We start from the raw sequence: 22,224 nt of genomic DNA on the forward strand, positions 1-22,224 counted from the left end.
ACTTAGATGACTTGCATGTTGCCTACAGATTAATGTACGGCCTCTCCAGCCTGACATTCAAAGCAAACTAGCCCCAACCAACCTTTGCAGTTTTATTTCTCTTCCTTTTTTTAGTTTAATTTTTATTTTATATTGGAGTAGAGCTGATTTACAATATTGTGTTAGTTTCCAGTGTACAGCAGTGATTCAGTTATACATATACATATATTCATTCTTTTTCAGGTTCTTTTCCCGTATGGGTTATTACAGAATATTGAGGAGAGTACCCTGTGCTATACAGTGGGTCCTTGTTGATTATCTATTTTATATGTAATAGTGTGATTATGTTCATTCTCTTTATTACTACCAAGTATCCTACTTTATCCACGCACACCCGGAAAGACACACCTTAGATCCTCAATAAAGGAGCTCCTTTCTCCACCTACCATATCAGGCACATTTTCCCCTTTGCCTTACTTCATGCTTCTCCACCCTGCCCCACACCCCTGCCCCAGGTTGGAATGCCCCAGTTTTCTTTTCCTGCTTCCACGTGAAGATTCAAATTAGAGCCTTCTCTACCATGAAGTTTTTCTCTGAGGTTCTGAGAAACATGTGTGCCTCCTTCTCTTTATATCACTTTTCCAAATTTCCTCCTTTTGTTTCCTTTCCCAGAACCAAATACTTCCACGTTTCCCACGTGTAGGTCCTTTGTCTTTCACTGCCCTGACCTCTGCTGCCAAGGAAGAAACCCTCCTGTATGGACAAGCTCATATTAGGGCTGAATGTGTGACTCTTCCTAGACTGTAAGCTCCTTGAAGACAGAGACTAAGTCTTACTATCTTAGGTTTTCCCCTGGAACCTAGAACAGTCCTGTAAACAGTAATTGCCTACCAAATTATGCAAATCCTACCTGATTTTCTATTTAAGAAATTGGACTAGGAACAGGGATGTCATTTGAGGAGCTCACTTAGGGCAAATTTATTTGTCTTTAACTCACCAAACTAACATTCAGATCACCAGATGTGGTAATGTTAAAAAACACTGTATGCTTCTCATTAAGAATAAAAAAGGAAAATTATCTATTTGTAGATCTGCAAACCCTGAGGGCTTCTTTGTTAGTGAAAAATAAAAAAGAAACAGTTTAAACTGGTGCTTTGAAATATATCTCCCTCTTGCCTTTAAAGAGGAAACCAGCAGCCATCAGCTGTATCACAGCACATTTGCATATGTAAACTCATAGAAGATGGACCATCCTTATTCCTGAGGATAACACCTCATCTCAGCCTCCATCTCATCTGTCCCCTGTTGTATCTAGTTTGATTACCTTATTCATCTTAAGCCTCCAATATCTCCATCTCTGTGACCTTCGTCCTCTCAGCACACAAACATCCAAAAAATACTTCTCAACTCTGATTATCCTTAGAGCTACCCTTCTAACGCAGCTTTATCTTCCACAATATATCTCAAAAGAGATGTTCATGTCCACTGAGTGAATGAACAAAGAGATGATAAAAAGTCAAACGATATTGCACAAGGTAACAGAGCTAGTAAGCAGTAGAGCTGGACAGAAGCCTACACCTGAAGTCAAGACCCACATCATAAAGCTGCCCCCAGGGCTTCCCTGGTGGTGCAGTGGTTGAGAGTCCGCCTGCCGATGCAGGGGACACGGGTTCGTGTCCCGGTCTGGTAAGATCCCACATGCCGCGGAACAACGAAGCCGTGTGCCATACCTACTGAGCCTGTGCTCTAGAGCCCACGAGCCACAGCTACTAGAGCCCGCGAGCCACAACTACTGAAGCCCGCACCCTCTAGGGCCCACATGCCGCAACTACTGAGCCCGTGAGCTGCAACTGCTGAAGCCCACGTGCCTAGAGCCTGTGCTCTGCAACAGTAGAAGCCACCTCAATGAGAAGCCCACACACCCCAGCGAGGAGTGGCCCCTGCTTGCCGCAACTATAAAGAAAAGCCCATGCACAGCAATGAAGACCTAATACAGCCAAAAAATAAAATAAACAAATAAATAAAAATAAAAATTGTAAAAAAAAAAGCTGTCACCGTATTTTAACTAAAGTTCAAATACATCAGTCCCAAATGAGCCATAAACCCATGCCTTAGTGTGTTTACTTGAAGGAAATGGGTTTACTACTCGACAAGCAGAAATCATTGCATCTGCATTGGTCAAGATCCTGGAGGCCAACATGGATCTCATCTACAAAGATATGTCACCAAGATGTAGCAGGACATCATTCTTCAGCAGATAATGCCTCAGGTTGCTAATGTGAAAAAGGATACAATTATTATGAAGAGGAGCAAATTTCCATTCTTCAAAGCAGAAAATGAGAAAATGAAACTTGAACTATATCAATTAAAACAAGTTATGGATGAAGCGATAAAAATCAGAACAGATACAAAATTAGATTTCCGTGTAGAAAAGAGCAGAATCAAAGAGCTGTATTCACTGAACAAAAGAAAGCTGTTGGTGATGAGAACAGAAATAGTGATAGTACATCTCAGCAAGATCAGACCCCCACTTAGACAGACACTGAGGTTGCTGGCCTCAAAACCATGCTAAAGTTGTACAAGCTTGATAATATTAAACAGCGAGCAGGGTCTATATTTATGTGGCTAATGGTAAGTCTGGGACTTTATGACCTGTGTATATAATAAAGTGTCTATTTAATAAAAAAAAAGGATCAAAATTTGCCTGTTGGTGAGTTTGGAATTAGATAACAGAATGAAGCCACCAAGCTTATGACCAGAAAGCATGTGGAATTGTATCTTTGCCACTGTATCCTTTTAATATTATGAACTGAATTGTGTCCCACCAAAGTCCATGTGTTGCTTTGCTGTTTATCTGAAACTAATGCAACATTGTAAATCAACTATACTTCGATTAAAAGAAAAAAAAAACTATGTGTTGAAGCCCTAATTCCCAATGTGTCTGTGTTTGGAGATAAGGCCTTCAAAGAGGTAATTTAGATTAAATGAGGCCATAAGGGTGGGACCCTAATCCGATAGGACCGTTGTTCTTATAAGAAGAGGCGGAGACACCAGGGAGACACATGCACAGAGGAAAGGACATGTGAGGACAACAGAGAGACGGTGGCTATCAGCGAGACAAGGAATGAGAACTTAGGAGACACCAAACCTGTCGACACCTGGATCTTGGACTTCCAGCCTCTAGAACTATAAGAAAATAAATTTCTGCTGTTTCAGTCATCCAGTCTGTGGTGTTTTGGTATAGCACCTCTGGCAAAACCAATACAAGTAATAATGATGCCTGAGAATTTCGCTTGAATTATGGTTAAGCCATTGACAGGCAGTGAACATCCTGGCCTTGGAAGGTTCCTGAACTCTTTTCCCTTGGTTCTGCTTCCTTAACCTGGGTTCGCTGTTTTCTATCTAGGGGAAGCAGCTAACTGGATGGATTTCCTGTGCCATGGAAATCATTCTGTCTTGAGCATCACTTTGTCAATATGTTGCTGCAAAGGAAGATTTTTAGCTCACACTGAAGCTCTTCTCCTAATCTCCCAGCATTTTCAATTCCATCAGCTTTCATCCTTATCCCTAAAAAAGATTTCTAAAATCATCCAAAAACAACTAAAAGCCTGCCATGGTTTCACAGTCTCCATGGAAATTCTGCAGGGGGAAGCTATACTGACTTCCTTGCATATCTCTTGGACTATTTTGTTAATGCCTTTTATGTATGGCTCTTGGAGGTTTACAAAGCTCTTTCGCACTTATTATCTTGGTTAATCCTCACAGCGAACCCACGTGGGAGGCATTATTACCCACATTGAGCATATTATGAAACTGAAGCTCGGAGAAGATAAATAGCTTAACTAATGTTTACATAATTTGTAAGTGGTACAATTGGCCTGTGAACTGTCTGATACCAAGGCTACAGTTCTTGTCACTATACCCCTAAACAACACAGGTTGCACCACTGGATCACCCTTCCTGCCCTGGTGCCCTCACTCATCCCTTGAAAATTCACCTCATGGGACATATTTCTGAGATGTATTTTACACTGTTGAAGTAAAGCCTAAGACAAAGCGTCCCAGGCAAGGGATACTAAACAGACATTGTCCTGGTTCTAGTGCTATCACTAAAATTGAGTGATCTTGGCCTATTCATGTAATTGATCATTTTTCCATAGGTAAAACGGAAATAATAATCCCATTGCCCACTCTCTTCCTCCCTAAATCCCCTCCGCCATTACTACACTAGCTGTAAGCTAGTGTAATGCATTAAGCTTTCTAGAACTGGGAACATTTTAAAATTCTGCAAACGAATGGCTTACGACCCATTCCAAATGTGATCATCAGTGACTCGAAGACCTTTCCAGTGAATTTTTTCTTACATGCTTACCTCCTTATAACTTTCCCCAACAGGTGCTCTAAATTTCCGTATCTGGTGGTACTCATGGCCAGGGGCACGCTGATGCTTCCTACTGCAAGCACCTGTGACTCAGACTAAAGGCTTTCTTTGGTCAGAAGCACGTCCAGCTTGCATAGAGGGAGGCAGAGGCGGGGGGAGGGGGGACTAGAAGGCATCCCACGTGGTCTACAATAAACCTCAGAGGGCACGAAGAGTGTTAAGCTCCAACTTCCCCAGCAGCAACCTGTTCATTAACGAACGCTGAATTGGCCCTTTGCTGTCTCATTCCCTCGCCACCCCCCCACCTGTACATCCAGCAACACCCTCCTAAATAGACTATTGCACACGAATTCTAGTCTCAGGGTCCACTTCTAGGAAAACCCAAACTAAAAGACACTCCAGGATGAAAGGTAGTGTCCCCAGGCAATTTGCATAAGGGAATTAACTAAGTAACAGGATCCCCATTACAACCACTGTTCCCCACAGAGTGTGTTGTACGTCACCCTTCTTGTTTCCCCATGTTTCCTTCTTTACCGGAAGCTCTGGAAATTTCACCTTGTCCAACTCACAAGTTCTCTTGTATATCCCATAACGTTCTCCCCTCCTTCTTTCCCTCTCTTTCAAAATTTTCAGATTATTTTAGGAAAATGTCTCTCTCTCTAAGCTCCCTTTTAAACTATTTTTCACTACAAATACACAGCATTACAGTAACATTAAAGATCTACTTATTTTCTATGCAGGGGCACTAGACAAAGGAGCATATATAACATGATTTTCAACACATTTTTGCATCTCAGAGGATGGCAGCACCCTTCCCTCTTTTCTGCCCCCTTAGTGATATTGATACACATTACTCAACTTTACTAACAAATTGGACAGGAACAAGAAGTTTGTTTTCTAAATATATGAGCTATGCACAGGATGCCTCAGACTTAAAGTACAGCCTTTCACTGTGCTCTAATGTAAAAAGTACTGGGCAGTGAGCAGATAGTTTTTTGGTCTATTTGTTTTTCATGGTGACATGCAGTGTACGTTCTGTACCACTATAGCGTTTACTTGCTCATTTATTCATTTTTTCACAATACTTTAAGTTTACAAAAGAAAGAATATGTCTGTTCTGCTTACTCAATTAATTGGTGACACAATTCCAACTCAAATCGGCTGAGGCGAAAAAAGAAAAGTTACAGCTTCCCAGTCTGAAGCTAAGATGCTGATATGCTAAGACTGAGTGGCTCAAAAAAAAGAAGACGTTGCCTCTCCATTATTTATCTCTACTTTCCTCTGTGTAGGCTTCGTTCTCAGGCTCCCCAAGTGATGCTAAAGATACTGCTTCTCAGCAGCAAAGGGCTTTAAATATCCTCCGAGCCAGAATCCTAAACAAATCAGGGGCCTCTTTCCCAATAATTCCAGGGAAGGTCCTGGGGAGCAATCTGATTGGCTTTGCTAGGGTCACATATCTACCCCTGATCCAATCACCTTGATCAAGAAGAACAAAGAACATTTACTGGTCAGGCCTGAGCCTTGGAGCTGAGCGTAAAGTCAGCCCCACCTAAGCACATGGACTGAAAAATGGGAGCCATGCAGTTCCTTGTGGAGAAACTAGACTGAAAAAAATGATGCTGAGAAATGTACTTCCATTCTATTTCATATCCCCAGTTAGCCCCGTCATATAATGCAACATAGCATATCAAAGTCCAAAGGCAATAAAATCCAAAATCAAATTGTCTCACCAACTCTGAGCTAAAGTTTACAGGAAGTAAAGTCCTGTCTGATTTGTTCATTCTCAGCTATAGGAGTTGTATCATTTACACCCGTGATCTGAGATATCTCTCACTGGAATTGGGATAGTTTTCCCAGGCAGAAATGTTATTCCTAGAATGCAATATTTGTTGAGATTTGGTGATACCTAAAATAGGGAGGCAAGATGGACTGCTCTCGCCAGGATGCCAGAATGTCTATGCAAGTATCAGAGTCCATGGCCTGTCAACCTAAATGCAGTTACGAGATGTCTTTTCACAGGAAGTTGATTTAAACACTATGCATTTACCATAACTGGGGAGGAGGAACCTCCTCCATTAACAGTATTTTACCGAATAGATTGAGACATTGCTGCCTCTGGGCAAAATTATACATTTGTAACAAGCACAACTCCAGCACCAGCACTGATCTGAGGCTTCTTTCTTCCTCCTCCAGGGGATCCCAGTAGATTTCCATTTCCCCTTTGACCTCTGGGTTCTCAGCACTTACATGCTGCCCTGATGGAGAGTTTTATCTAATAACACAACCTCCACAATATTTTGAGGGTAAGTAGTCACCTTTTTAGCTTCATATTTTAGTGGCTGCCACCTCTGCCCTTATTAAGGACCTGCTCACACCTGAGACATTTGCCCCTGGAGAGAGTTGTCACTCCTTCTCACCTTTATTTCAGCTAGATCTCCCTTCTCAGATTCTCACACTGAAGCTGCTTTTTGATGTTTCTTAATGCCGTGCCCCGCCCCACCCACCCCCCAGGGCCTAGGGAAGGTCAGTATCTCTGCCATATGTTGCTTTTAACATCCTGTTCCTGGCTCTCCTCTGCTTTTACATCCTGTAAAGTTCTCAGGCATGTTCCCTCAGGGCACTGGAAAGATCTAGTTTACCTTCCATATTATCTTGAAACTCAGAAGCTCTTTAATATTTTTGTTTTCGAACATAGAGTCATATAAATTCAAGATTGCCCTCTTTTTACCAGTACCCAGATATTTCAATATTCACATCTCCTCCACAGAGCCCCTGTGTTTTTAGAAACTTAGTCCTGCCCCTAACTCTGGAAATGATCTAGTCTGGTTTAAGGCAAGCTGCGTAGTACAATTCCCCAGCAAAAATCACTGGTGGGTATGTGACCTAGGCTAGTACAGTTAGGATGATCTCAGGACTTTTGCTTGCAAAGATAGAGAAAAGTACTCTCTCTCCCTCTGCTGGTCACAAACAGGGAGCCTGTAGCCAGCAGCCATCCTACAAGGTTACGTGCTAGAACTCGTATAGAAAAATGATTGCCATCTTTATCAACGTATCACCTTGGAGGACTCTGTACTTATTCCAAACAATCATTGGCCAAACCGAGGATTTCCTCCTTGAGAACAGAGTTCCCAATCTATGGCACATTCTTTTATAAAAATATATAGCCTCACAGGTGGGAAAAACCTGTGTTTTGAGGGTAGGTTTTACATTTTTCTTTAAATTAATTTTTATTGGAGTATGGTTGCTTTACAATGTCGTGTTAGCCTCCACTGCACCACAAAATGAATCAGCCATACACATACAGGTATCCCCTCCCTTTTGGACTTCCCTCCCATTTAGGTTACCACAGTGCATTAGGTAGAGTTCCCTGTGTTTATATTTTAAAAGCTATAACTTACTCAGAACCAAGAGTCAACAGGTATATATCAGTGTGATAATAGTATTTTTATAAACAGGCGAGCTTTAAAATTTTGAGTGGTTTCCTTGTTGCTAAAACCCTGGTCCTGAAGGCAGCATCTCCTTTTGAACAAATATATAACCACTTACTTTCATTATGAAAAGAAAAAGTTTGCACTTCTTAATTTCACCTTAGTAAACTCTGGTTTTTCTTCGAAACTTTTAAATGCATAGATTTTACTGAAATCTCAAAACAGCTAATCCTTAAAAAAAAAAGTCAGCCCCTGAATGTTCTTTCTTAAGGGTTAAAACCCAAGTTTCCTTTGTCAAATTCCCAAAGCAACCATATTAACATCTGCCAATGACATCACAGAGTCACATGCAGTAAAGAGGATGTTTAGAGATCGGACATATATTTTGCTTAGTCTGGTTCTCAGCCAGCCCAACAGGACAAAAACCCAGCTGCTGGCTCACTACCTGGGTGACCTCCCACGTAGTTTGGATGCCTTTGGAGTTCCCATTTTATAGAATTAACTGTTACTACTTCCTTTTAATTTTCAAAAGCCCCTTATCATCCGTTCCAATAAAGGAGACCAAAATGATACAGCTTAGCAAGAATCATTAATCCATTTCAGTTCTCCAAGAGATTCTGGGCCCACATTAATAATCTAAAGACACCAACTTCAGCCCTATTTTTAAAAATACCTCCAGTGAAGGAGTTTTCCTCAGTAATTAAAAAAAATTTTTTTTAATATATTGATTTATTTATTTTTGGCTGCGTTGTGTCTTCGTTGCTGCATGGGCTTTCTCTAGTTGCTGCTAGTGGTGGCAATTCTTCGTTGCGGTGCGCAGGCTTCTCACTGCGGTGCTTCTCTTGTTGCAGAGCAAGGCTCTAGGCGCGTGGGCTTCAGTAGTTGTGGCTCGTGGGCTCGGTAGTTGTGGATCGCGGGCTCTAGAGAGCAGGCTCAGTAGCTGTGGCACACAGGCTTAGTTGCTCCACAGCATGTGGGATCTTCCTGGACCAGGGCTCGAACCCGTGTCCCCGGAATCGGCAGGTGGACTCTCAACCACTGCGCCACCAGGGAAGCCCTGTACAATTTTACTTATAATATTTTTCAGAGGAAAAAATAATTAAGTGGAGATTTTTTTTAGGTGGGCCTGGGATTTCCTAATTCTAACTGGAAAATGGTGAAATGAGGTTTTATAGCATCTTTCTTCAGAGATGCTCTAAGAACAGCCATCTTGTTTGTCTTTATGAGAAAACTATGAATTAAGGAAGATGCATGTTTCATTTTTTCAAACAGCTTTATTGAGATATAATTGATATACAAGAAAATTGGACAAATAGATACAAATTTATGAGTTTGGAGATATGCATACACATGCAAGTATGAATTTGGGATTGCCTAGTGGAAATCACTTTTTCCATAGGTAAACAAAGTGATGAAAAACTTTTAAGAAGCTTTGCCATCTTTTAATCAATCACCAAAGTGCAAAAAATAAAATAAAGTGAAGGTTATGAGCCCAAATTAAGAGAAAAGTTAGTGGCTAGGAGTCCCCGCTTTTAATTTCTTTTGATTTAAACAAAGTGTCCATTGTATGGAAGTAAACAAGAGGATGGTACAAATTTAGTTGTACATTGTGCCTAGTATATAACATGGGAAGCAGAAAGTTTATTTACCAAAGTAATATGACATTGAGTCACTAAAACCATAAGCTACTTTATCAATGATGTCAGTATTCAAAGTTGTCCAGTTAAAAATCTACTTTCTCTTGAAAAAGAAATACGCTGAAAGGAAATGCAAGGAGCTTAAGAGTGATATCATGATTCCCAGCAGCAAGAATAAAGTCTGCAGCAGTGATTGTGAGAAAGTGAGTCACAGGGAAACGCGGGTAGCTTAAAAGACCCAGTTACGAGGGCCAGAAAAGAGAATATCTGAGTAGAGTCATCATAGGGGTGAAGATGGAGAAATGTGAGTAAACCAGTGTGGAATGAATGTGTGCATGTGGAAAATACATCTGCAGAGGCACTAGACAGCAGGTCCCAGATCTAAATTCAAGTACCTGATAAAACAAAAAGTAAGACTTTAAATCAAAACTTAATACCACAAGCCTAGTCGTGTAACATCTAGACGTTCCCTTATTTGTTCATCACCTTTGCTTTCTCTGTAAGCCTATTGAGCAGAAGGTCAGTAAGTACAAATGTACTCTTTCCTCTCTTGGTTTAAATTTTATAGCAAATCAAAAGAGGGTGTAGATATAGCTGAGATTACAGTGGGAAGAGCTTATTGAAGCAGGGTTGACAGTAGGTCTTGTCATTCTGCTCTCTGAAGATTCCCTTCGACAGCTGCGTCAGGCAGAAAGCACATACAAAGTGCTCAGGATGGAACTTGTAGCCCATGGCACTGATGCAGCGACCAGCGATGGGCTGCCCACACCCGTGGCAAAGGGTTCCTCGGCGGTGATGGTAGTGGAGTTCACAGAAGGGACGTCCATCCAGTTCAAAGAAGGAGCCAGTAGAAAAACTGCTAAAGCAGTCCTGGGTGGGGTGGTGGAGAGAAGAAAAAGAAAAGGGAGGCAGATGTCAAGCAGTAAAAGCATCAGCAAAACTTCAGCCATGAAATCCCTGCCAGTTTCCTGCCAGTGCAGGAATTCACTTGGGTTCTTGACAAATAGAGGCTAGAATATTGCCCATCTGTGAGACAGACAAGCAAATGCCCACAATGGAGGCTGTGTTTAGTGTTCCTTTTAAGAAGGCCCCTGTCAAGTTCTCATCCCGAGCTGTGAACCCTCTTACCAGCTGCCTCTCAGAAAGGAGAACCCTGACTTTCCCTAAATCCAAGAGATAAGTGAGTATACAGACCCCACAGACAAAGCACTCTGGGTGCCAGACAGTGTCCATGGCTGAAAGGTAGTTTTCCAGCACTGGGCGGTTGCAGCCACCACACTTGGGTGAGAACATGGCTAAGAAATCCTTCCGGCAATACGGCTTCTTGTCCTTCTCATGAAAGCCTGGAGAGAGAAAAATCAAGGGTTTACTACTGCACTGTGAGACCTTAAACCAAGTTAGAGACTGAGAAGAGGCCAATAATTTAAACTCTCCCAAACTCAGGGTCTTCATATTCAAAATGGTGCTAATAGATACCTACCCCAAAGGGCTCTTAGAAGAAATATATGAGATAATGCAGGTAAAGTGTTTCCGTATTGTGCCTGGTTCATACTAAGCATTTAATAAGCATTAAGGTCTATTCCTCCTCAGTGCCTTTGTACTGAGTATTCCCTCAGCCTGTACAGTTCTGTCCCAGGCCTTGATATGGCTGGCTTCACCTTGTGTTTCAGAAATCAGCTCAAATATCATCTTATCAGAGAGGCATCTCTTTAGCCTGTATCTACACTTCATCTTTTTTATTGTCTTTATAACATTTTCCATTATATGAAATTTTGTGGTCTGTCGTACATCAATGGAACATTTGCTCTGAAAGAAACTAGATATTGTTGCTCTGGTCACATTATATCCCTAGTGCCTAATATTTAAAAATAAAGTACTATTAAGTAATAATTTCCAAATCGATGCAAGATCTAAATATAATAATGAAAACCCTGCAAATACTTGAATTAAATATGGATAGGTTTCTCTTTAATCGAGGAATGAGAAAATTGTAATAAAAACGGCTCACATTTAAAAAGCAAGTTAGAGACTAATAAATTTAGCTACATTAAAAATACATATGAATGACTTATGCATGACGAAAAAATATCATAAGCAAAGACAAAGGACAAACTGAGGAAAATATCTGCTAATTATATCTCAGAAAAATATAGTTAATACAAGAGTTCCTAACTGGATGCATGATTTAAAGTATTGTTTTATAAAATTTTTAAAAATATAAAATAAAATAGAAAAAAAAACAATCCCTAAAAGTTAAATTAAGTTTAAGCAAATTAACTTAACTGTATATCAAATTGATGATATGACTAAAGAAAGGCAATGATTCATTCATGTGGCTTTAAAAAACAGTATCTTGACTGTATAGTCATACTGGATCTATCCTAAAGACAAAAAGAGCTACAAAGAAATTTTAAGCTTTTTTCAATAATCTTGTATTTGCAACATTTATATTGATTTCTTTAAAATAATATGGGTAGATTTATAAGAAAGCAAATAATCAGTTATAGTAATTTGGTAATACCCGTGCTAGGCAAGGTTTTCAGTGTGAAAAAAGATACAAGCATAATATAAAACAATTTCAGTAAAGGAAAAACACCTGTAATCTTATATTAGAAAGATCAGTATAGAGATAGTCTCATCCACCAGAGGGCAGACAGCAGAAGCAAGAAGAACTACAATCCAGCAGCCTGTGGAACAAAAACCACATTCACAGAAAGATAGACAAGATGAAAAGGCAGAGGGCTATGTACCAGATGAAGGAACAAGATAAAACCCCAGAAAAACAACTAAATGAAATGGAGATAGGCAATCTTCCAGAAAAAGAATTCAGAAAATGATAGTGAAGATGATCCAGGACCTCAGAAAAAGAATGGAGGCAAAGATCGAGAAGATGAAAGAAATGTTTAACAAAGATCTAGAAGAATTAAAGAACAAACAAACAGAGATGAACAATACGATAACTGAAATGAAAAATACACTAGAAGGAATCAATAGCAGAATAACTGAGGCAGAAGAACGGATAAGTGACCTGGAAAACAGAATGGTGGAATTCACTGCTGTGGAACAGAATAAAGAAAAAAGAATGAAAAGAAATGAAGACAGCCTAAGAGATCTCTGGGACAACATTAAACGCAACAACATTCGCATTATAGGGGTCCCAGAAGGAGAAGAGAGAAAGGACCCGAGAAAATATTTGAAGACATTATGGTCGAAAACTTCCCTAATATGGGAAAGGAAATAGTCACCCAAGTCCAGGAAGAACAGCGAGTCCCATATAGGAGAAACCCGAGGAGAAACGTGCCAAGACACACAGTAATCAAATTGGCAAGTATTAAAGACAAAGAAAAATTATTGAAAGCAGCAAGGAAAAAAAGGACAAATAACATACAAGGGAACTCCCATAAGGTTAACAGCTGACTTCTCAGCAGAAACTCTACAAGCCAGAAGGGAGTGGCATGAGATACTTAAAGTGATGAAAGGGAAGAACCTACAACCAAGATTACTCTACCCAGCAAGGATCTCATTCAGATTCGATGGAGAAATCAAAAGCTTTACAGACAAGCAAAAGCTAAGAGAATTCAGCACCACCAAACCAGCTCTACAACAAATACTAAAGGAACTTCGCTAAGTGGGAAACACAAGAGAAGAAAACGACATACAAAAACAAAACCCAAACAGTTAAGAAAATGGTAATAGGAACATACATATCGATAATTACCTTAAACATGAATGGATTAAATGCTCCAACCAAAAGATACAGGCTCGCTGAATGGATACAAAAACAGGACCCATATATATGCTGTCTACAAGAGACCCATTTCAGACCTAGGGACACATACAGACTGAAAGTGAGGGGATGGAAAAAGATATTCCATGCAAATGGAAATCAAAAGAAAGCTGACGTAGCAATACTAATATAAGATAAATAGACTTTAAAATAAAGAATGTTACAAGAGACAAGGACACTACATATTGATCAACGGATCAATCCAAGTAGAAGATATATCAGTTATAAATATATATGCACCCAACATAGGAGCACCTCAATACATAAGGCAACTGCTAACAGCTATAAAAGAGGAAATCGACAGTTAACACAATAATACTGGGGGACTTTAACAGCTCACTTACACCAATGGACAGACCATCCAGACAGAAACAAAAGCTTTAAATGACACAATAGACCAGACAGATTTAATTGATATTTATAGGACATTCCATCCAAAAATAGCAGGTTACACTTTCTTCTCAAGTGCGCACAGAACATTCTCCAGGATAGATCACATCTCGGGTCACAAATCAAGCCTCAGTAAATTTAAGAAAATTGAAATCATATCAAGCATCTTTTCTGACCACAATGCTATGAGATTAGAAATCAATTATAGGGAAAAAAACGTAAAAAACACAAACACATGGAGGCTAAACAATACGTTACTAAATAACCAAGAGATCACTGAAGAAATCAAAGAGGAAATCAAAAAATACCTAGAGACAAATGACAATGAAAACATGACGATCCAAAACCTATGGGATGGAGCAAAAGCAGTTCTAAGAGGGAAGTTTATAGCTATACAAGCCTACCTCAAGAAACAAGAAAAATGTCAAATGAACAATCTAATGTTACATCTAAAGGAACTAGAGAAAGAAGAACAAACAAAACCCAAAGTTATCAGAAGGAAAGAAATCATAAAGATCAGAGCAGAAATAAATGAAATAGAAACAAAGAAAACAATAGCAAAGATCAATGAAACTAAAAGCTGGTTCTTTGAGAAGATAAACTTGATAAACCATTAGCCAGACTCATCAAGAAAAAGAGGGAGGACTCAAATCAATAAAATTAGAAATGAAAAAGAAGAAATTACAACAGACAATGCAGAAATACAAAGCATCCTAAGAGATTACTAAAAGCAACTGCATGCCAATAAAGTGTACAACCTGGACGAAATGGACAAATTCTTAGAAAGGTATAACCTTCCAAGACTGTACCAGGAAGAAATAGAAAATATGAACACACTAATAACAAGTAATGAAATTGAAACTGGGATTAAAAATCTTCCAACAAACAAAAGTCCAGGACCAGATGGCTTCACAGGTGAATTCTATCAAACATTTAGAGACGAGCTAACACTCATCCTTCTCAAACTCTTCCAAAAAATTGCGGAGGAAGGAACACTCTAAAACTCATTCTACGAGGCCACCATCACCCTGATACCAAAACCAGACAAAGATACTACAAAAAAAGAAAATTACAGACCAATATCACTGATGAACATAGATTCAAAAATCCTCAACAAAATACTAGCAAACAGAATCCAACAACACATTAAAAGGATCATATACCACGATCAAGTGGGATTTATCCCAGGGATGCAAGGATTCTTCAATATATGCAAATCAATCAATGTGATACACCATATTAACAAATTGAAGAATAAAAACCATATGATCATCTCAATAGATGTAAAAAAAGCTTTTGACAGAATTCAACACCCATTTATGATAAAAACTCTCCAGTAAGTGGGCATAGAGGGAACCTGCTTCAACATAATAAAGGCCATATATGACAAACCCATAGCAAACATCATTCTCAATGGTGAAAAACTGAAAGCATTTCCACTAAGATTGGGCATAAGACAAGGATGTCCATTCTAGCCACTCTTATTCAACATAGTTTTAGAAGTCCTAGCCACGGCAAACAGAGAAGAAAAAGCAATAAGAGGAATACAGATTGGAAAAGAAGAAGTAAAACTGTCACTGCTTGCCAATGACATAATACAATACATAGAGAATTCTAAAGATGCCACCAGAAAACTACTAGAACTAATCAATGAATTTGGTAAGGTTGCAGGATACAAAATTAATGCACAGAAGTCTCTGGCATTCCTATACACCAGCAACAAAAAATCAGAAAGAGAAATTAAGGAAATACTCCCATTTACCATTGCAACAAAACGAATAAAATACATAGGAATAAACCTGTCTAAGGAGGCAGAAGACTTGTACTCAGAAAACTATAAAACATTGATGAAAGCAATCAAAGATGACACAAATAGATGGAGAAATGCATCATGCTCTTGGATTGGAAGAATTAATATTGTGAAAATGGCTATACTACCCAAAGCAATCTACAGATTCAATGCAATCCCTATCAAACTACCAATGGCATTCTTCACAGAATTAGAACAAAAAATTTTACAGTTTGTATGGAAACACAAAAGACCCCAAATAGCCAAAGCAATCTTGAGAAAGAAAAACAGAGTTGGAGGAATCAGCCTCCCCGACTTCAAACTATACCACAAAGCTACAGTAAACAAGACAGAATGGTACTGGCACAAAAACAGAAATATAGATCAATGGTACAGGATAGAATGCCCAGGGATAAACCCGCACGCGTATGGGCACCTAATTTATGACAAAGGAGGCAAGAACATAAAATTGAGAAAAGACAGACTCTTCAATAGGTGGTGCTGGGAAAACTGGACAGCTACATGTAAAAGAATGAATTTAGAACACTACCTAGCACCATACACAAAAGTAAACTCCAAATGGATTGAAGACTTAAATGTAAGACCAGACACTATAAAACTCTTAGAGGAAAACATAGGAAAAACACTCTGACATAAACCACAGCAAGATCTTTTATGACCCACCTCCTAGAGTAACGGAAATAAAACCAAAAATAAACAAATGGGACTTATTTAAACTTAAAAGCTTTTGCACAGCAAAGGAAACCATAAACAAGACAAAAAGACAAGCCTCAGAATGGGAGAAAATATTTGCAAATGAAACAACAGACAAAGGCTTAATCTCTAAAATATACAAACACCTCATGAAGCTCAATATCAAAAAAAACAAACAATGCAGTTAAAAAGTGGGTGGAAGATCTAAATAGACATTTCACCAAGGAAGACATACATATGGACAAGAGGCACATGAAAAGATGCTCAACATCACTAATTATTAGAGAAATGCAAATCAAAACTACAATGAGATATCACCTTACACCATTCAGAATGGCCATTATCAAAAGATCTAGAAACAATAAATGCTGGAAAGGGTGTGGTAAAAAGGGAACCCTCTTGCACTGTTGGTGGGAATGTAAATTGATACAACCACTGTGGAAAACAGTATGGAGGTTCCTTAAAAAACTAAAAATAGAAATACCATGTGAACCAGCAATCCCACTACTGGGCATATACCCTGAGAAGATCATAATTCAAAAAGACACATGTACCACAGTGTTCACTGCAGCACTATTTACAACAGCCAGGCCATGGAACCGACCTAAATGCCCATCAACAGATGAATGGATAAAGAAGACATGGCACATATACACAATGGAATATTACCCAGCCATGAAAAGAAACGAAATTGAGTTATTTGTAGTGAGGTGGATGGACCTAGAGTCTGTCATACAGAGTGAAGTAAGTCAGAAAGGGAAAAACAAATACTGTATGCTAACACATATATATGGAATCTAAAAAAAAAATGGTACTGATGAACCTAGTTGCAGGGCAGAAATAAAGAGGTAGACATAGATAATGGACTTGAGGACATGGGGTGGGAGGGCGAAGCTGGGGTGATGTGAGAGTAGCATCGACATATATACACTACCGCATTGGTTGCTGGGAAGCAGCAGCATAGAACAGGGAGATCAGTTCAGTGCTTTGTGATGACCTAGAGGGGTGGGATAGGGAGGATGGGAGGGAGGCTCAAGAGGGAGGGGACGTGGGAACATGTGTGTAAATATGGCTGATTCGCTTTGTTGTGCAACAGACACTAACAGTGTTGTGAAGCAATTCGACTCCAATAAAGATTAAGGAAAAAAAAGATTCCTTTTAAATATATAAATATTTCAATCCTGGAAATTAATCCGTACAAAGAATTCAAGAGAAGAAGATCCTACGTTTAAAGATAGTCATTACAGGACTTCCCTAGTGGTGTAGTAGTTAAGAATCCACCTGCCAATGCAGGGGACATGGGTTTGAGCCCTGGTCCGAGAAGATCCCACACGCCACGGAGCAACTAAGCCCGTGTGCCACAACTACTGAGCCTGCACTCTAGTGCCCGTGAGCCACGACTACTGAGCTGTGTGCTACATCTACTGAAGCCCGTGTGCCTAAAGTCCATGCTCTGCAACAAGAGAAGCCACCGCAACGAGAAGCCAAGCGTACCACAACAGTAGAGTTGTGGTAGCCACAAGAGTAGCCCCTGCTCGCCGCAAGTAGAGAAAGCCCGTGTGCAGCAACGAAGAACCAACGCAGCCACAAATAAATAAATTAATTAATTAATTTTAAAAAATAGATAGTCATTACAACACTACTAAGACACCAGAAGTAATCTAACTACACTATTACAAGCACATTTACTGCAGTTGTTTCCAGTATTTCGAACTATAATGCTTCAATGAACATCTTCAGGCATATAATCCATTATAATTTGTTTACATAAAGAAAGTCCTAATGGAATAACTGTTATTATTTAAATTATTATTATAAAATTATGAAACAACATGGAGAAATGCTTAAGTTAAAAAAAAGGAATTTCAGATACACTATAACTTCTGTATTCATAAATATTAATAAATGTAGAAAAATATTGGTAGGGCAAATTTTTTGTTGCATTAGGTTAAGAAGGTAATAGATTATAAATGAAATTTTATGCAAAGCCTTCTTATTGTCTTTACATTAAGGAAAAGAAAAATATAATAAACTAATGCATCCTCAAGCACTTATTCAAGTGATATATTCCCTCTGCTTCAAAAATCACTTCCCAAGATACCCAGATGGTTTGGTTCTTCACTTAACTCAGGAGTCTGCTTAAGAGAACAACTGATCAGATCACCCTATTTCAAACAGAACCCTGTCACTCTCCCCACAACCTCTCCTGACACATAGAGCAAGTTAGTTAATTAGTTAGTTAGTTGGCTAGTTTGATTATTGTCTTTCTCACTAGCATACATGCACCATGAAGGCAGGAACTTTGTTTTTTGTTACTGTCTCCCTAGTACCTAGAATAGTGACTGACACACACATAGTAGCTGCTCAATAAATACTTAACGAATGAGCAGACATGTGAACAATATTACAATAGCAAAATTGAGACCATCAGCTTCAGAAGAGGGTTGCCCCACTTCAAGATTAACTAGAACATGTATAAACAGGTGAACTTTTCTGGAAGAAACTCTCTTTAGCATTTACAAGGAGAGTCTACCTAAAATGAAGAGGACTATTAGCAATCCCATATGTGCAGGGAAGTACTTTGTACTGGTTCCAACTGAGGGCTCTCCCTACAGTATTAAATCAAAATTAGATTCTTCACAGCATTCCTCCCATTTTACAAGTAGGAGAAGGGAAGCTCAAAGAAATTACGTATAACCAATGTCAGTGGAAGAGCTGAAATTCAAATCTAGGCCTAACTTCAAAGCCTAACTTGGAATGTCACACCCCTAGCTTAAATGCATTCTGACCTTGACCTCTCTGTGGGAACTGAGAGTATTAACTGAGCCCAAATATCATAACCCAATAACTTTGTAAATATGAGAGCTCTCTAACTGTGCCCCACCAAAGTAGCGTGTAAGCACAACATGCACTGTGGATTCGAAAGCAGCCCATCCAAGAAACAGTATTTCTAGAAATACGCTTTGACAGTAGCAGCCAGACCCAAAACAGGCAATAGGCGTAGCCAGGGTTGGGACCCAAATCATGTAGCTGCAGTGGTCTGTCATCTGCGGTCACTTCTTGATATGCCTTACCTTGTTCAACTACGCTTTCTTTGAAAAGCAGACAATTTAATAGACTTCTGAGGTCTCTATATCTAAGAATGTAAACTAATAATTTTATAAGCTGTCCTGTATTCTTTTCTACCCCTGACACACAGAAGAGCTCACTTCGCTTTTTCACTTTATCGAAGAATGTCTAGAGTCTGATCAAGTACAAAACTGAAAGCAGGCATGGGGGCTCCCTGGTGGCACAGTGGATAAGAATCTGCCTGCCAGGGCAGGGGACGCAGGTTCAATCCCTGGTCCAGGAAGATCCCACATGCCACAGAGCAACTAAGCCCCTGTGCCACAACTATGGAGCCTGCACTCTAGAGCCCATGAGCCACAACTACGGAGCCCGTGTGCCACAACTACTGAAGCCCGCATGCCTAGAGCTCGTGTTCCGCAGCAAGAGTAGCCCTCGCTCACCGCAACTAGAGAAAGCCCACGCGCAGTTATGAAGACCCAATGCAGCCATACATACATACATAAATAAGTAAATAAATAAATAAACTGAAAGCAGGCAGTCCTGCTATTTAAGAAAAACAAACAAACAACACCCACAACCATCTTTCTTGCTTTTGTGTGGCACACAAAGTATAACGTGCATCCATCACCTGGAGAGTCTGTCAATGTGCTGACTGCTGGGCCCCATCCCACCCAGAGTTTCTGATTCAGTAGCTTTGGGATGGGGCTCAAAAATTCACATTCTTGACAAGTCCCCAAGGTGATGCTGATGCTTCATAAAGCAAATGGCGTAAAACTGTGCTTGCCTATAAGTAGGCGTTACTTGAGAAAATTATAAGACATTCCGACTGACCTAGGAATGACCCTCACCTAGGCATTTACAGGGTATCTGGTCTCAAGAATGAGACAGCAGAGAAGTAACGGCCTCCGTTTCAACTCAGGTGAGTCTCAGGAGACGAATCAAAAGCAACCAGCCAAACTTGCTGTGATACCCCTGCATTTAGTAATCCAGTAAACTGAGGAAGATTCAGCACTAACTTTCCTGGAGGCTCTCTCTGGGGCCCATTACCTCTGGACGACGGTTGAGAAACACTAACAATTAAAAGTGCCTTAGAGAGAAGAAGGGTGTTTATACTCTGGTGAGGCTCTTAGCCACAGGGGAAATTAGGGAGCACCTGCATGGCCTGGATAATGAATAATGAAAAGGAAAGACAACGGCACTGAGGATGCTAAGGCCCAATGTGCTTAGAAACTTGAACCTTAAAGAGGAATTCTCTGAACTGAAACAAAAATGCAGACGAATTTAATTTCCCAGGAGGCTCAGTAGTTAAGCTGTCATTACAGAAACTTTGTGTGTGACTATGTGACTTGGGGCAAGGCAGGATGCCTTGGACTAATTAATGGACTAACCATACGGCAGGAGACCCATTTACAGAAAACAAAGGATGAAAACAAAAATACAACCCAAGAGGGGCTTCTGATTAGTAAATGGCCTTTTTTGTCACTTGTCTCAATAAGTATGTTTTAGGTATGGCTTCATATTGTCATGTAAAGTCATAAATGACCAAATCAGCCTTGTCTGGTTAGAAGGGGTCCCAGTCAGAAACAGTAAGAACTAGCTACCTTCATGGCACTTTCTGGTCATCTATGAATAGGGTAGTTTTCTTTTGTATCTAACTTACGTCTCTTCTTGAAATATGTCTGCATCCTGTTATTCCGCTCTCAGGCAACTTCCACCTCATAATCATCTGTGAGCAGTATTCACTTGCTGACTGTTCTACTCAACAAACCCTCAGACTTCTAAGGCTACCAGTGCGATATAAACTGACCATGACTTAGATTAAATCTCAGTGAAAAATACTGCTTAACCAAAGTGCAATCTAAAAGTGAAAGACCTCATGATTTGTGAAAAGCATCGAACAAGCTTCAGGGAGCAAGCACGTTACTACAAAGCGCTCTGACAATGGGTTTTATCAGTGCTGCTCTATCCAGGTCTGTCTTCCAATAAAGTGTACCGTGTCGGTGCCAAGAAAGTAAAGAGACAACAACAGCAGAAGAGGGATTGAGTCTCTGTCAAGGGGCAGTCGTGATGGTGCAGAACAAAACATGGAACTTGCTGAAATGAGACCTGAATTTAAATTCTAATTCTTTGATTTTCGAGTTGCATGGCTTTAAAAAAATCACTTTACCTCCCTGATGCTCAGTGTTTCCACCTATAACTTGGTAAAATGTGGGATAAAATTATTCTCTCAAAGTTGTGGTGGGGATTAAATGAATAATAGTCAGGAATATACAAAATACCCTGCCTGATATTTAGGACCCGACCTCCAGGAGAATGGCACAACACACAGGCTTATCTTCACGCCTTCTTGAAACATCACCACAATAGTTAAAGAATTATTTAAAACGGAAAGGCTCATAGGAAAAAAGAGAAAAGGAAAGGACATGCCACAGATGAGATATCAATAAAATTCTCCAAAATTTAAAGTAGGTATTAGAGTGGCATGTAGCTTGGCAGAAAGAAAAAACAAGCTGAAACCTAAATCTCTGAAGGGGGAGGTGCCAATAAAACTCAAGCCACCCTGAGCTCCAAAACATCAAAGGGGCTCAGGAACTGAGTGCATGAAATAGTCTTCAAGGCTGAAAACAGGATTGGTTGAAAGTCTGAAGAGCTGTCAGAAAATCAGATCTCTCCTCTTACCATAAGATGCAGTGATTATCTCTATAAATTTCAAACCAGAGGGTCTCATTGATCAGGGATACTGGACATCATAAGAAAAGAAGTCAAGCTTTTTACTAAAAATTGAGAATTAAATAAAAGTTGGCATGCCGAATGGTGAAAACCCTATCCCCCAACCTCTTTCACTAACTTTTGTAATGTCAGCAAAGGAGAATATCTCTTTGGTGAAATCTATTCAAGATGAAAGACCTAAAATATTACTAGCCAGGGGCCCCGCAGCACCATGGCCAGAGCACCCTACCTGAGTGCCATACAGTTGAGTCCACCAGCCAACACGTTCCGCCTCACCCACAGAGCTTCCAGTTAGCATTTTAGTGTCTCACTCATTCTTAA

At 39.8% G+C, this 22,224-nt stretch overlaps 1 protein-coding gene and 1 pseudogene across 2 annotated transcripts in view; one reads left to right on the forward strand and one right to left on the reverse strand.

Annotated features, from left to right (window-relative positions):
* The first annotated feature begins 2,087 nt into the window (after positions 1 to 2,087).
* LOC136127517 (mitochondrial calcium uniporter regulator 1 pseudogene) lies at positions 2,088 to 2,643 on the forward strand (annotated as a pseudogene).
* Positions 2,644 to 9,053: 6,410 nt separating this feature from the next.
* Positions 9,054 to 22,224, reverse strand: part of LPXN (leupaxin) — a 39,150-nt gene continuing 25,979 nt past the window's right edge. The window contains exons 8-9 of one of the 2 annotated variants that reach the window (XM_065881724.1): positions 10,619 to 10,767; positions 9,054 to 10,294 (exon numbers count right to left, since the gene is read on the reverse strand). In XM_065881724.1, coding sequence (XP_065737796.1) covers positions 10,025 to 10,294; positions 10,619 to 10,767 — 419 coding nt within the window. In that variant the 3' untranslated portion in view covers positions 9,054 to 10,024. The remainder of the gene's footprint in view (positions 10,295 to 10,618; positions 10,768 to 22,224) is intronic. The other variant, XM_065881725.1, reaches the window with a different exon arrangement.

This window comes from Phocoena phocoena, chromosome 8 (genome assembly GCF_963924675.1).
Source record: "Phocoena phocoena chromosome 8, mPhoPho1.1, whole genome shotgun sequence".
In the NCBI taxonomy this organism is placed as follows: Eukaryota; Metazoa; Chordata; class Mammalia; order Artiodactyla; family Phocoenidae; genus Phocoena; species Phocoena phocoena.